The sequence below is a fragment of the Marmota flaviventris genome, chromosome 2 (genome assembly GCF_047511675.1).
Source record: "Marmota flaviventris isolate mMarFla1 chromosome 2, mMarFla1.hap1, whole genome shotgun sequence".
Lineage (NCBI taxonomy): Eukaryota > Metazoa > Chordata > Mammalia > Rodentia > Sciuridae > Marmota > Marmota flaviventris.
In genome coordinates, this window is record NC_092499.1 from 164854675 (window position 1) to 164869954 (window position 15280).

At 32.7% G+C, this 15280-nt stretch overlaps 1 protein-coding gene and 1 non-coding gene across 4 annotated transcripts in view; both read left to right on the top strand.

The window, feature by feature from the left end:
* The window catches only part of Esf1 (ESF1 nucleolar pre-rRNA processing protein homolog), a 73632-nt gene that overhangs the window by 16194 nt on the left and 42158 nt on the right, over positions 1 to 15280 (top strand). For all 3 annotated transcript variants that reach the window (XM_071608717.1, XM_027953653.3, XM_071608718.1), the window contains exon 9: positions 5264 to 5422. In XM_071608717.1, the coding sequence (XP_071464818.1) occupies positions 5264 to 5422 (159 nt within the window). The remainder of the gene's footprint in view (positions 1 to 5263; positions 5423 to 15280) is intronic.
* Trnav-cac (transfer RNA valine (anticodon CAC)) lies at positions 8359 to 8432 on the top strand. The gene has a single exon. It is a non-coding gene; the product is annotated as a tRNA-Val (tRNA).

Genomic DNA, 15280 nt, shown 5'->3' on the forward strand with positions numbered 1-15280 from the left:
ATATATCCTTAGCAGTAATTTAAAGGGGAGAGTCTTAAGCCATCTGCAAAGCATATTCATATTCATAGTATTAGATACGTCTTTAGATAGTGTTTGAAAAAAAATTTTTTAAGTGTTTTTTTTTTTAGCCTGAATTTCTTTAACCATAAGCATTTTATTTAAAACCCTAGCCTTACAAAGAGACCTGGCCTTTTAGACTTGTTGCGATTTGTATATTTATACAATCTCTCAATGAACTTGTAAAATGCTGTGTTAATCCTCCTTTTTAAACAAAGAGATTGGGGATTAATTGAATATATTTTACATAACATTTATTTCAATAAGTTTAGAACATTCACTTCTGAAATTAAGACTTGCAGACTTAACTTATTGAAGTCTGAAGGCAAAAATAAGCCAGGCATGGTGGTGCACAACTGTACTGTGAGCAACTTGAGAGGCTGACTAGGATTGCAAGTTCCAGGCCAGCCTCAGTGACTCAATGAAACCTTGTCTCAAAAAAAGAAAAAATTAAGAGGACTTGAGATATAGCTCAGTAGTAGAGCATCCTGGGTTTAATCCCTAGTACTTAAAAAAACAAATAAATAAATAAAGGCAATATTTCTTTAAACCTTTATTTTGTTTTTATTAATTTATTTATACCTAGTGTTGAGAGTCGAACCCAGTGCCTCACATGCTAGGCAAGAGTTCATCACTGAGCCACAATCCCAGCCTTCCAGAATAATGTAGTAATCTTTAAACAAGTTTGATATTATCATCATGTGTTGTAATGCTACTTATTTTTAAATACCACAGGTTGTAATATTGCCATTTTGTACTACCTTTAAGTTTCACCTCTTCCTGTGCTCTTTTTTTCTTTCTAAATCTGGGATCATTTTCATTCTTCTTGAATATGCCTTCAGAATTTCCTGTAGTGTGTGCTGGTGTCAAACTGTTGAGGTTAGTTTGTCTTTCAAAACAGCTTTATTTTGCTTTCATTTATAAAGAATTCCAAGTTGGCATTCCTTTCCACTGCCACATTGATAACTACATTCTGTTATCTTCTGTCTTGTTTTTAGAAATCAGCTACCTTTTTAGACTTTTTAAAAGTTTGTCTAGTCGCTTTTAATTTTTATTTATTTATTTCTCCAGTTTCACTATGATGTTTCTTAAAGCTGACTAATTTTTGTTTATTGAACTTGGGGTTTGTAGGGTTTCCTAAATCTATGATTGGGTATCTTTCATCAGTATTGGAAAATTCTCAGCCATTATGTTTTCAGGTGATTTTTCTCTTACCCTTTTGGTACTGTTAAATATGTATTAGAGCTTTTCACTATGTCTTCTCTATCTAGTAAATTTTGGGGGCTGGGGTTGCAGCTCAGTGCTAGAGTGTTTGCATGTGTGAGGCACTGGGTTCGATACTCAGCACCACATAAAAATAAATGAATAAATTTTTTACCTATTGTTTCCATTGCATTTTGGATTTTTTTTAACCAATTTACTGCTTGTCTTTTCAGCAGTGTTGAATCTGCTAATAGATCTATCCATTGAGTTCTTAAATATTTCAACTTCTGGAAGTCCTTTTCCCCTATTTTTCCTGTCAACAACATTATTTTTATAAGTTTTATACTCACTGCAGATAGCTTTAACATATTCTTTTATTTCTGTAAGTAATAAGCATGTTTTTATAGTCTGACAGTTTCAATATTTCATATATTTTACATTGGCTACTATTTTTTTAACAAGATATTTATCTTTATTTACTTGTGGGCCTTGTTATCTTTGTGTGCTGGTTTAATATCTGACATGAGGTTATCTTTCTTAAGAGAGTGAACTTTCATTTACTTTTCTCAGTCTAGGACCTTAAAACATTACTCCAAGTTTTAAGGCTTCTATGGATCAAGAAGTAGGAAATGCTTTCAGAGTAAACTGAGTCTTTAACACTGGGATCATCTCTCCAGTATTCCTTTCTTAATTTTGATGTGGTAATTCTTCACTAACTTGTCAGTTGGTTGAAACATTTCTTTCTTTTTTAAGTTTCTAGAGCTTTTTAAAAGATTTTAAAAATATTTCATCCAACTTTATGTTTTCAGTGAAAGGATTGATCTCAAGTACCTACTTTGCCTTATAGAAACAGAAAAATTCTCAGATTATTTTGATTCATTTAAGATTTTTCTTTTGATGATTGATATGGTTAATGGTTACTTTTAAATCATAAATGCTGTATGCTTTAAATAACCAAAGCCCCAAATAAATGTTTCCTGTATTAGATCTGTCTTTGAAAATTTTGATTGCTTGGTTGTAATTTCATGTCATATTTTGCTTGGTAACATATGCCAGATCCATTCACATATTCATTCTTTTTATCTAATAGAAGAATTCCCAACTATGAAAAATTATGAGTAAGAGGATTAGCGCTGATAGAAAGTGAAGAACCATAAATGTTAAACATGTAGATAAGTATTTTAAATTAGCAAAAATGAGTATCTTTTAACTTAATAATTTATAGTTTGCTTTTTGGTTTTCCTTTTGCATAATATATTATTTTTATAGACTATTGATAAATAAATGCAAAAATGCTTCTTTAGTTTTAACATGGAGCCATTAAGCCTTGACTTTCTTAGATCCTGTGATTGGTCTATTACTATTTCTTTTAGACTTTTGAATATAATGCTTCATTTTTAAAAGTTTTTCATAAAATACTAGTCTTGAATAGTATTCCATACATAGAATGGAAAAATCATGTTTAATCATTCTAGTTTATTTGTTGAGACATCATGTAATAAAACCACATAATTGCTTAAGTATTTAATAGTCTTTGAAAATATATAATTTGCAATGGTAGTTATGTTGGGCACAAAAGACTTCACATATTTTTAAGGCCTCAGTGGCTGTTGCTTATTTATTTTTTTGGCATTCTGAAGAACTAAGTGAACATTTTATTTCTTAGTGCTGTGCTATTTACAAATAACTTTTATGTCCTTTTCCCTGATAAATGTGGAGAGACATATATTTATTTATATTTTCTTTTTATTTGTATGTCTTTTAGACAGTTAGCACTTTTCTGAAAATTCTGGATAGTTTTTCTTATCTCAGCTCTAAAATACAGGGAAAATATAATATTCCATGAATATTTGTGAAGTTTGGATCCAAGTTTTTCAAGTAGGTTTCTTTGGTATGGGAAAACTGAGTTAAATTTTTAAATGACATGATTGACATTAAGATACATAATATTATGAATAAATAAAGATTAATTTGTCAGTACATTCTCGTTAAGAACTTGGGTTTTATGGGTTTCAAATCCTGACTTCACCACATAGTGAAATAACATATATTAAGTTTTCTAACTGTCTTCCCTATTTCTTTCTTTCTGTATCTGTGAAAGAAAGATCATAACAATACTGGGCTCATGGTTGGAAAGATTGAAATAATGTACATGAATTAATCAGTATACTACCTTGCCTTATATATTTTTATTTCTTAAAACTTTAAAGATTAATACCTGTTCATTTGAAATATACTACTTATTAAATTTTTTAAGGTGTGCCTTTTTCATCAGTATTTCAATTGAGAGTAAAATTACTTTTATCTTTAATTTATTTCCTCTGATAGCTACATTAGTATACTTGAATGCTTTCGAGTTACTAGATGCTCCTGATTATTGTTTATGAGAGTAGTTTACTCTTAAATTTTTTAAAAAAACTACTTATATAGTACTAAGACTTTCACAAAGTATTGTCCTTGAATTGGGGGGAAAACCAGACCTACATGAGTTATTCCACATTTTAGAGCTGGAAAAAATCAATTTAAAGTAAGCCATCAGAGTCTTACCACTAAAATTTCAACCTGGAAGGAGGTTGCTTCTAATTATGTTTTCAGAAGTAAGCTTTTAATAGAAAGAAATACATTGCCATTTTTTTAATGTGTTCCTGATGTTTTATCCATTGAATTACAGGATTCATGACAGAATTCCATCCAACATTATTATTGTGGCACCAACAGGAAAAAAATGAACTTCAGCTGTTTGAGTGAAAATGTGTGATAGGATGGAAAGAATGTCCTCTGCCATTTTTCCATTTTTTTATTCTTTTAGAGGGGAGGGAAAAAAAAATACACACACACACACACACACATATATAAAATTACTCAATTTTTCCTTATCACTTTTTTTTTAATACGTAAGGAGTATACTCACACTGATGTTTCACAGGTATCTACTTAGTAATGTCAAACGTTTTTGGTGAACAGTTTTAAAAGGAAGGGATTTCATTATTCTGCTTATAAATTTTCCTTTACTAGGGACATTTAGTCAATTCAGTATGTCTTGTATGTTTTGCATTAAAACCCAAGTTCTTAATTTATATTTTTGACTTGGAGAATTACAGTGGAAATGTAGAACAAACAAACTTCATGTATTAGTTTTCTTTGATATTTGTTGCCCATGAATTTTATATTGTTCCTTTGTATTCGAACTATTTTTATGAAAGTAGGAAATGGAATTGTGAATGTTTTTCCACACAGTGAAATTAATTGAATTAACTCCTAATTTATTTGTTTTTATCATTAGTAAATTAATTAACAAGATCCCTAGAGTAAGTGTGATTGCTTACAGTCAAATGGAAAGAAATTAGTGTTCTTAGGTTTGGATTTTATAACTTCTTTCATCTCTTTTCTTCAGCCTAAGAAGCTAAATCCATCTACCAAATTCAGTCCAAAATATTCAGAACATTTGATTAGAATATTTTTTAAGGTACTGGATGGCAAAGGACAGAAAGTCCGCTGTCTGCAGTTCTTATTAACTTGCAGCTTAAAAGGAAGAGAAGAAGTCTAAGGATGTTGTATAATTAGAGAATTATTTTAAAATATGATAAAAAAGGGCAGTTAACTTGTAAACTACTATAACACTGCTACCTTATATTGCAGCTGAGTTTTATTATACATAAGACCTAAGTCTTTCATTTAATTCATTTGCTTGTCAGAAGTTGAAGTCTGATTTCAATATTCTGTGCTTGCGAGGCTGGGATTGTAGCTCATTAGTAGAGCGCTTGCCTAGCATGTGTGAAACACTGAGTTCAATCCTCAGCACCACATAAAAATAAATAAGTAAAAATGAAGATATTGTGTCCATCTACAACTAAAAAGATAAAAAAAAAAAAACCTAAAAATATATTCTGTGTATGTCTGATAACATTGTTTTAGAAAATTGCTGGAGTAACTGTGAGATCTAAACACTGGAATTAGAAATGAATTGTTTCTGTGTATTAAATTATATTGATTTTTCTGTTAGGTGATGATAGAGTCAATGTGGAAGATGGAAAAACAAAGAAAACTCAGAAGGATGAAGAAGAACAAATTGCTAAATATAGACAGCTCTTACAAGTTATTCAAGAAAAAGAAAAGAAAGGCAAAGAAAATGATATGGAAATGGAGATTAAGTGGGTTCCAGGTAAAAATTAGATACTAAATGTGTTCTGGTTTTTCTTTATTTAGGGTTTTGAGTGCATTTTAGATAAAAAGGTAAAGAACTCAACTCTTCTTTGGAAATGCAAGTTTAGAAATCTTATTTTTCAGAACTGTTTTGGTGAGGAAATTAATGTGGCATTTATTACTTCAGGACTAGCATTTTAGACTCTTACAAACATACTCTTAATTAGTTTCTTTGATCTATTAACTATAAATTATTACTGCCCATTTATGAAAGTAGACTTTTCCTAGGCCTGACTCTTGTACTCTTAGAATATAGAAACTTGAATCTAGTTACAATGTGATCTGAAATTACTTCATATACTTCTTTTCAAAATATGTAATTATCAAGTGGTCTTTTCTCCCATAATCCCTCCTATCCTATTCATGAGGTTTCACTAACATATAACATGTATTATATATATAGTCTTTTATCACAATTTTCTATGTAAATAAAGAAATATGGTGTAGTAGAGTAGTACAACACTAGAATAATGCTAATTAAAATAATGTCAAAGCTAGGATAAACTGGAATTGTTCTATAGCACTCACATTATATTTTTTTCCAATAGTCTTGGGGCAATCATCATGTGCTTTTGCAACTGATACCATTTTTGCAGATTTCTGCTGTTTACATTCAGTTGTTCCCTCAGTATCCTTGGGGAATTGGTTCCAGGATCCCCCATTAATACCCATATCTACAGATGCTGAAGTCTCTTATAGAATAAAATGGTCTATTATTTGCAAGTAACCTACACAAATCCTCGTGCACACTTTAACCTTCAGATTACTTATAATACCTAATACAATGTAAATGCTCATAGTTGTCTTAACTGTATTGTTTAAGGAATAATGACAAGAAACAAAGTCTGTTCATGTTTAATACAGACACAGTTTTTTAAAGAAAATATTTTTGATCCAGAGTTGGTTGAATCCATGCATGCAGAATTCATGAATACAAATTTTTGCCCATGTTAATGAGAACTTTTGGTCTGTAGTTGTCTTGAAAAGTCCTTGCTATCAGGATAATGCTGACCTCATGAAGTAAAAATGGGAACTGTTCCCTCTTCTATTTAGTAGTACCTTTTTATCTGAACTTTTTCATTTGTGGATGTAATATTAATAAAATGAAAATGTAAAATGAATTATCATCTATAATTCCACTACTGGTATTCAACCACTGCTTAGACAGATTGCTGTTGAATTTACTATTTCTGTTTAGCCATATTTGTAATCTTTCACTACAATAGATATGTGGAATTGAAAAGAAAAATGACAGGTTGATTCTAAACCCACAAATATCAGTCCTTTCTTAAATCTCTTCACTTTCATCCCTAGCCAAGTAATTGGCTTGCTGCTTTTTTTTTTTTTGCCTTTTAATTTGAACGACTTGATTTTTTTGCACAGATGTTTTTTCTTTTTTCCCTTGCACTAGAACTACTTTTATGTATGTGAAGACTAGTAGAGAACAACCAGGCCACAGCGAGAAGCAGATGCTGGCAGTCAAGCTAACTTATAGTTAGTTATGTGACTTCCTCCCTCACATAGTAACTGCACATATGCTGTAGATCAACCTGTGGTTCTCTCACAAGCTGTTAAAACTACCAGTGTCAAAACCTCAAATGTTAAGTCTCACATGCCAAGTGTCTAGGATGTTATAAATAATCTATAGCTTTTCCATATCCTGAATTATTTTCTTAGGATAGCTTCCCAGAAATAGAAATAAAGGGCATGAATATTTTTTGTATCTTGAGGTTATTGCCAAATTTCTTTCCAAAAGTGATATACCAGCTTACAATGCCTTTAGCAATCAGCACGAGTGCCAGTGTCATGGAATTATCATCACTCTTGGGTGTATATATATTCTTTTTTCTTTTAATTGAGTGGAGAAAAATTAACTTTCTCAAATAGACAAGTGAACACCTCAATTTACAATAATGTTTTAAACATTCTACACTGTAATATTTTTGAAAGCCCCTGGATTACCTGAACCCTTATTATATACATGCATATGTGTACATGTGAGTATAAAAATATAAAGGGTCTTTTACATACTCTACATCATATGAGATCATTGAGCTAATCTTTCTGAACATTAGTTTACTCATTTGGAAAGTGGGACTAATAATTCCTTTCTTATTCAATTTAAGATATTTATAAGGCACCTTATAAATCTCAAAGTATGGTTTATGGCATTTGTGTGTTTTGGTGGATTTGTGTGTTTGATTTTCTGCTGTTATACTTTAGTAAACCACAAAGGGTCAGTATGAGATTATGTCATTCCTTGGTCCTTCTGTTGCTTGAGTCTCCAATATACTTAATTCTTCAGAAAAATAAGTACCTTTAATCATTGTTTGGTTTGATTTTTAAAAGAAATTTTAGTTCAAACTATTTAAACTTTTTCTTTTTACATTGGGTTATACAAACTTATAACAAGAGTTTAATTCCTGAAGTATAACTTATTAGGGGAGATAACAGGTTATTGGGTATAACAACTGAAACGAACTCCTCTCTTTATTGATGTATTTTCCTATGGAATTGTAATAATACCTTATTAATTAGAATTGTAAATTATAAAAATGTTAATTATAAGTTGTTAATTTGATGTATGCAAAGTAATATCTCCTATCTCCATGTGCTGCTAAAGTTATCCTTCTTGACTCACTTTAATTAGTGGATAAGGTTATGCATGTAATTAACATATTAGGTTTTCATCAATGCATTTGCCTCAGTGAGTTTGTGATATACCTATAGATGAAGTTTATATCAGTTTTATTTCTTACATAACCTTATCTGTATTAATAGTTCAATTAATATGCATGGCAATACTTTTTTTGTAGATAATGCAAACTGAATAATAATAATACCTATGGAATTTTATTTAGAACATGAACAAACAATGTGTTCCTAAAAAGGAGCTGGGGATATAGCTCAGTTGGTAGAGTGCTTGCCTCACATGCACAAGGCCCTGGGTTCAATCCCCAGCATCACAAAAAAAGGCCTCTTTTTTTTTTTTTTTTTTTTTTTAGCTGAGTCTAATTTAATAGACACTAATGAGAAAAGGATATCTGGTCTTTTATTCTACTCAACATTCTTCAGTGCCCCAGCTTTCATAGTTTAACCCATCAAATACTTACTGAGCACTAGTTATTATACAGGAAATTATTCTAGACATCTGTGTGAAAGACATACACAAACACCTGATCTCGTGGATCTTATATTCTGGTGAGGGGAGACAGATGATAAACAAACAAGAAAAACATTTGAGCAGAGACTTAAGAAAGTAGAGAATGAGCCATGCATAGGAAGACTGAAAGCAGAGAAAATAACATGAGTTGCTTTGAAACTATAGTTTATCTATTGTGTTTGAGGATTAGTAGAAATAACGTTGTAACTGGAGTGGAGAGGGTGGAGAAGCAAAAAATAGAGGGCAAAAGGGTATCTTGGAATCAGATTTGAAGGTCTTGTAGGCCATTAAAAGAGTATGAACCTCTCCTGTGAGATGAAGAACATTGTAGGTTTTGAGCTGAGGAGGAGGATATGACTTTTATTTTTAATGGGATCACTTTTGGCTGCTCTGGCTAATAGATTAAAGCCAGAAAACAAGAAAAAAAATGGGGAGTAGTTGCATTAATGGTGAAATAATGAAGATTATGATTAGAACATGTTTGCAAGAGAACATCAAAATTCTTTTTTTTCCCCAAATGTTAATTTGATGATTCCTATCAGATACCAACTAGACATTGTAAGGAATCAAATAAAAGTTCCAGGAAGAAGTCAGGGATGGAGACATAAATTTGGGAATCTTCATTGTATAAACCTCTGAAAGTGAAAGAACAGGGTAGTGAATACAGGTAGAAAAGAAAAGAGGCTCAAAAACAGATATTCATGCCCTCCAGCATTTAGAGGCAGAGGAAATGAGGAGGGACCATCCAAAGCATCTGAGAAGAAACTGGCAGAGCTATGCAGAAGGAAATTCAGGGTTGTGGGACATACAGTTAAGAAAATTTTAATGAGAATAGAGCTCAATAAAATAAAGACTAAGGATGACCATTGGATTTGGCAAAGTAATGATCATTGGTGATATCAATGGTTCTGGTGAAATGGTGAGGGATGAAAGTGACTAAATCAAGACTAGGAGTAGAAGAATTGGAGACAGAAAGTATAGGCAAGTCCTTATTCTAAAATATTTGATAGAAAGTTGCAAGCACCATGACACTTCATCTCAAAAAACACTTCACTGCATAACTTGTTAATACAAAGACATTCTTCTACAGCAAGTATAATGCCATTGTCATACCGGGGAATTTAATATCAATATAATAGTAAAGTTTTTTATTTCAATAATCTATAGTTCTTCCCTGATCCAATATCCAGTTGACTAATAGAATCCCACTATCTGGTATTGTCTGTTTGCTTACAATTCATTTAATAATTTTTGAAAGAGTCCTCTATAAATGAGATTATATATGTCCCATTGCTCCACATAAAGATATATAATGTTAGTTTGTCTTGTTATTTGTGCTATTAACTTTACTCACGGCAAGTGGCATCTGGCTGATTTCTCCATTGTAAGGGCACATTTTTTCCTTTGTAATTAGTAAGTAGTTTGGGGGAAATACTGTGTGAATATCTTGTCTTCCAGCATTTTACCTGGTGGTTTTAGTATTTATTGATAACCTATACTTGAGTATATTGTTGGTTGCAAAATACTAATTTTCTGTTTCTTTCATTCCTTCTATATTTGTTAATTAGCACTGTAAGTAGTAGAGATCCTTCTTCAACCATTTGCTAAGTTACTGTGTACTCATGGTTTGACAATTCTTGAATAGGTTCCTATAATGGATCACAGAAAAATGGATAAGAAACCAGAAAGGAAAGTGAAAGCAAGAAATAATTTTCTTTAAAATGGGAAAAGTAACTGCATGCTTTATGCCTCTGGGAATGAGTTAGAGAGAGAGAAAAAAAAAAAAAAGATAATTCAGAGAACTGTGTTCTAAAGTCAGTAACAAGAGTTGGTATATTTTTGTACAAGTGGAGAAAATAGCTTCTGGTAGATGTGCATACAGTTAGTTCATCCATTTTAACAAGAGAAAAAAGATGTTAAAGAGAGTGCAGGAAGTCAGACATGGTGGCACCTGCCAATAATCCCAGATGTTCTGGAGGCTGAGGCAGGAGGATCATAAGTATAGGGCCAGCCATGGAAATTTAGATCCTGTCTTCAATCAAAAAAATAAAAAGAGCTAGGAATGTAGCTCAATGTAGAGTGCCCCAGGTTTGGTACTGCAAAAAAAAAAAAGAGAGAGAATGCAGAAGGAAATGTATGTAAATAGGATTGCTAAGCAGTAATAAGAATGCCCTTGTCATTTAAAGAAGATGAGTTGTCATGATTGCATGTTTTTCTTTAGCTACATTTTTTTCTTTTTAGTTACATATAATATTAGGATTCATTTTGACATAATTATAAAAGCATGGAATATAATTTGCTCTAATTCAGTCCCCAGTACGTCCCCTTTCTGTCCCCTCCTCCCTCTCCCATTCTCTTCCCTCTACTCTATTGATCTTTCTGCTATTTACAGTTTTTTTTTTCCAGTTAATGTCTTATATTCATGGTGGTGAGATTCACAATTCATATATATACAAAGGAAAAGTTGAGTCAGATTCATTCCACTGTTTATCCCTTATCCCCTCCCTCCGCCCTGCCCCTCAGTCCCTTCACCTAGTTCACCAATCTTTCTTCTATTTTTAATGGACACCCTCTCCTCCCTTTTTTTTCTCTCTCCCCCCCCATCCCTCCCTCTCTGTCTCTCTTTTTACCCCTCTTAGTTTGGACTAGCTTCCACATTCAACCTTTGACTTTTGAGGTCTGGTCTTTAACTATATTTAATAGTATAGTACAGACATGGAGTAAGGAAAGTGTTAGATTAAACCAGACTAGTTTTGTCAACCAAGTATTACAAAGCTAGAGAGGGGCAAGGGGATTTAGAGTTACACACAAAGGACAATTGTAATGATGATCATGGTGTATTTTGGGTCATAAATGAAATGAAGTTATGTAGAAAGTGAAGGATAGTAAAAAGGTGAGAGAATTAATGGATTGTATTCCTGTATAAGACAGAAAAATTATTCGTCTTCAGGTACTAGAGAGAGTAAAATGGAAAAATTGGAACTGACTCTTGAAGAGTAGGGTGATTGAGATAGGATTATGGTGAGTTTGTAATCTGTGGTAATGACATGATCTAGTTACAATCCTTCAAGTGGGTTTCTGAGATAGGTTGGTGTATAGAACCAAATAAGAGAGGGGATCAGTGAATTGTGAGGTCCAGGGTATTGGAAAGATCATCTGTGTTGATATTGAAATCATCAAGGATAGTGACAGAAGTATTGGAGAAAGTGGTAGTGAGCCAGCAACTAAAAGCTTCAAGAAATGAGGGGTAGTAACTATAGTACTTAGAAACCTACAATAAAAACGTATAGTAGCTGGTATGCTCTGATAACATGATATTCAAAGTTGGGGCTTAAGGATTGGATCAGCTAGTAGACTAGAATTGGCATCGAGTAGCTTGGAGGCTAGACTTTGTCACAAGAGAGTTTGTCTCCTTAAAGGGACACAGCAGAGGTTGTGTCCTAAAAGGAGAAGAAGTTTTTGGTTAGACCTAAATTAATAGGCAAATGGATAAAAGGGGTTTTGTTAATGACTATTCAGGGCTGACTATGACTGCTAATGAGGAGGGGGATTCAGTCATATAGAAAGAATGGGAACTGGGAATGTTTACTACTGTTTTTTAGAAGAGATAATTTGAAAGTTGGAGACTTCTTATGGGACGGGCTTAAGTATGAAAAAAGGGCATACAAAGTTAGTTCTCATGGTCTTAAAGCTTTAATAATGGTGAGACTGTGAACATCATGAAGGGTATCTTGTCAAGAACTCCCAGAGTATTCTTGGGAAGGAGGTGGCTAATCCAGAGGGAAGGAAAGAAGGACTTCTCTCTTACCTACCAAAAGGAGTGAAAGAAGTGTTTCTTTCTTGATTCCCACTCCTTGTGGCACAGAGCAGGGGTGCAGCTCTTTTTTTATTCTACTTATTCTTTCTTCCACTTCACATTGTAATTGCATTTTCTGGTATGTGCTCCCTATCCTTTGTTTCTCCCTACCCCAAATATATATTTTTTTCTTCCATTGAGAAGTTTAAATACACAAGCATTAAGGACATGAATATATGGCTATTGTGTTATTCATTCTTTATTCAGAAATAAAATGTTTTGAATCAGTTGCACATTCCTTTTGTTAGGCAGCCCTGTTCCAAACATTTTCAGACATCTCAAAACCTGTTCACTATTTACTTTTGGCTATCTCTATTTCCATTTATTGCCAATGTATTCATTCTTTGAAATATATTTATTTACAAAAAAAATTTTTTTTGTTTTTAGTTAGAAGTTTAAAATAACCAGATGTTTAAATTTTTGAGTTGAGTTTAGAGGAGGACATTAAATGGAAAACCTGAACTTAAAAATAAGCTGAAAGAATTTGCAGTTTAAGTTGGGCACAGTGGCGCACGTCTGTAATCCCATTGGCTTGGGAGGCTGAGACAGAAGGATCGTAAGTTCACAGCCTCAGCAACTTAGCAAGACTCTAAGCAATGCAGCAAGACCCTATCTCTAAATAAAATACAGAATAGGGTTGGGGATGTGGCTCAGTGGTTGAGTGCCCCTGAATACAATCCCGGGTACCTCCCCGCCCCGCCCCCCCCCAAAAAAAAGAATTTGCAGTTTGCCTCCTATTTTTGTGATGTCACAATGCGCTGTTGTAACTTGCACAAAGTCTTACAGCTGGTAAGTGGCTAGAATTTTAAAACTTAAATGTGTGCTCCTTCCTTGAATCATCCAGTTAACAGGTTACCTATAAAGGCTTTGTAAGGTATAAGCTGAAACTTCATACTGTGCAAAAACATTTGAATCATGTGTGGAATGTGTAATAAAAATGAGAAGCAGCTAAAGTTATGTAAAAATGTTGCTAGCACATTTTCTCCATAGAGTTGCTGGGAAATTTCTCAGTGTTTCCTGAATTATTGTAAGATCTTTTTTTTTTTTTCCTCAGTAACATTAAGATTTAGATTTTTTTATTTGTTTGTTTGTTTTAAGTCTTCCAAGACTATTTAAAAACTAAGGGCATTTTTACATTAGTAGTTTCTCAAGATGCTAAAATTCTCATACCTTAAAAAGTTTCAGGTTAATTGGTCTCTCTATTCTTTTTGCCTCCATAGAATCCCAGTTAAATATATCCATCAATAAGGGACTCTACTTGCAAGTGTCTAGAATAAGTCTTTTAATGAAGTCCATTCTTCTTTACACATGTATCACACTAATTGTACTGTTTGCCTTGTGCCACTATTTCCAGACCATAGTACTTTTTAGAAAAATAAGTTGTGTTCTTTTGGAAGTCTGCTCAAAAAGAGAGAACTTATAACTTGCTGCATATATTATTTTCCCAGAGCCCACAGCTATGCTTTTTGAAGTTTTAAGTTCTTTAGTCTTTAAAGCAGGACTTTTGCCTATTCTATTTCTGGTTTTCCCACATCATCATCCTATCTATTTACCAACTGTCTGGCTAACAAATTGTCATTTTTCTTTGCACATGTTCCATATGTTATTTTGAGAGAATTCATTCAAACTACTTGCTTTCAACAGTTCCATTATTGCTGTCTTTTTCCTAAAATAGAAGATTCATATAACCCATAAATTTACTACCTTAACACATTCAGTTTTATACATTTTCTACAACTACTTGATTATATAAGGCCCCAGTTTTATATTTCACTTTTTTGTTTCATTTATCATATTTATTTTTATGTGTTTTAAAATAATTTCATGTTTGTCTCACATTCCATTGCATTTCTGGTTGATAAACTATAAATCACCCTCCTGGTGGTAAGGTTTTAGGCTCTTTATAATGTCTTGCTATTTTGGATAACATAATAACCTTTTACTGAATTTTCTTGAGAAAGAAATTCCTAAGAGTAGAACATCTTGTGTCTCTTATCATGTATTGCTTTTTGAAAGAGTTCTGTTAATTTGGGTGCTGGCTGAGGAACAAATTATTTTTTAGTTTTTGAAGACTCAGAAATGCTGATAAAATTATACATAAAGCTAAATCTAGTTTCTATGGTAGGTTCTTCAGATTTTGAAACCATGTAAAGGATTAGGCATAAGTATTTTTATATAGATGTTTGGTTTGATACAAAACTTAATCCTACTCTGGGAGCATATGCTGCATTCCTGCGCTCTCAAAGATTTGCCAGTCTTTTTCAGTGTTTTTTGGCTAGGCCCTTACAGACTGTTGTTCATTGATGATAGTGCAATAATAATTTTAAGCTTTGAGGTCGAAGGTGAAGCTGGTAAAAACTTCTGTAGCTTGAAATGTGCCTAGGACTGCTGATTTGCTGGTTTCTTGTGGGAGGAACCCTGTGTTATTTCTTATACATTTACAACATTGCCTTCCTTGCTTTAATCTTTGAGGGTGTGTGGAATAGCTCTCATTAAATGAGTTATCGAAAGACATATAATTAAGTCTACTCACTCAGCAACATGGAAAACTTTTATCTTTGAAGTTATTTGGCATGAACTTGAAAATTTGATCTTATATATGCCTAAAGATAAGTGCCACTAGTTTAACTTGGATGAGTTTCCTTTGGTATTTGGAATGATATGCTTTACGAGTAAATTGAAGCATGTACTTTGAAGGCATATGTGTTCCCAAGAATTGACTTGCATTGATTAGGGAAGTCTGTTTAAGACTTAACCAAACTTTTTTTGTGCATTGTCAGCTTCCATTGTCATAAAAC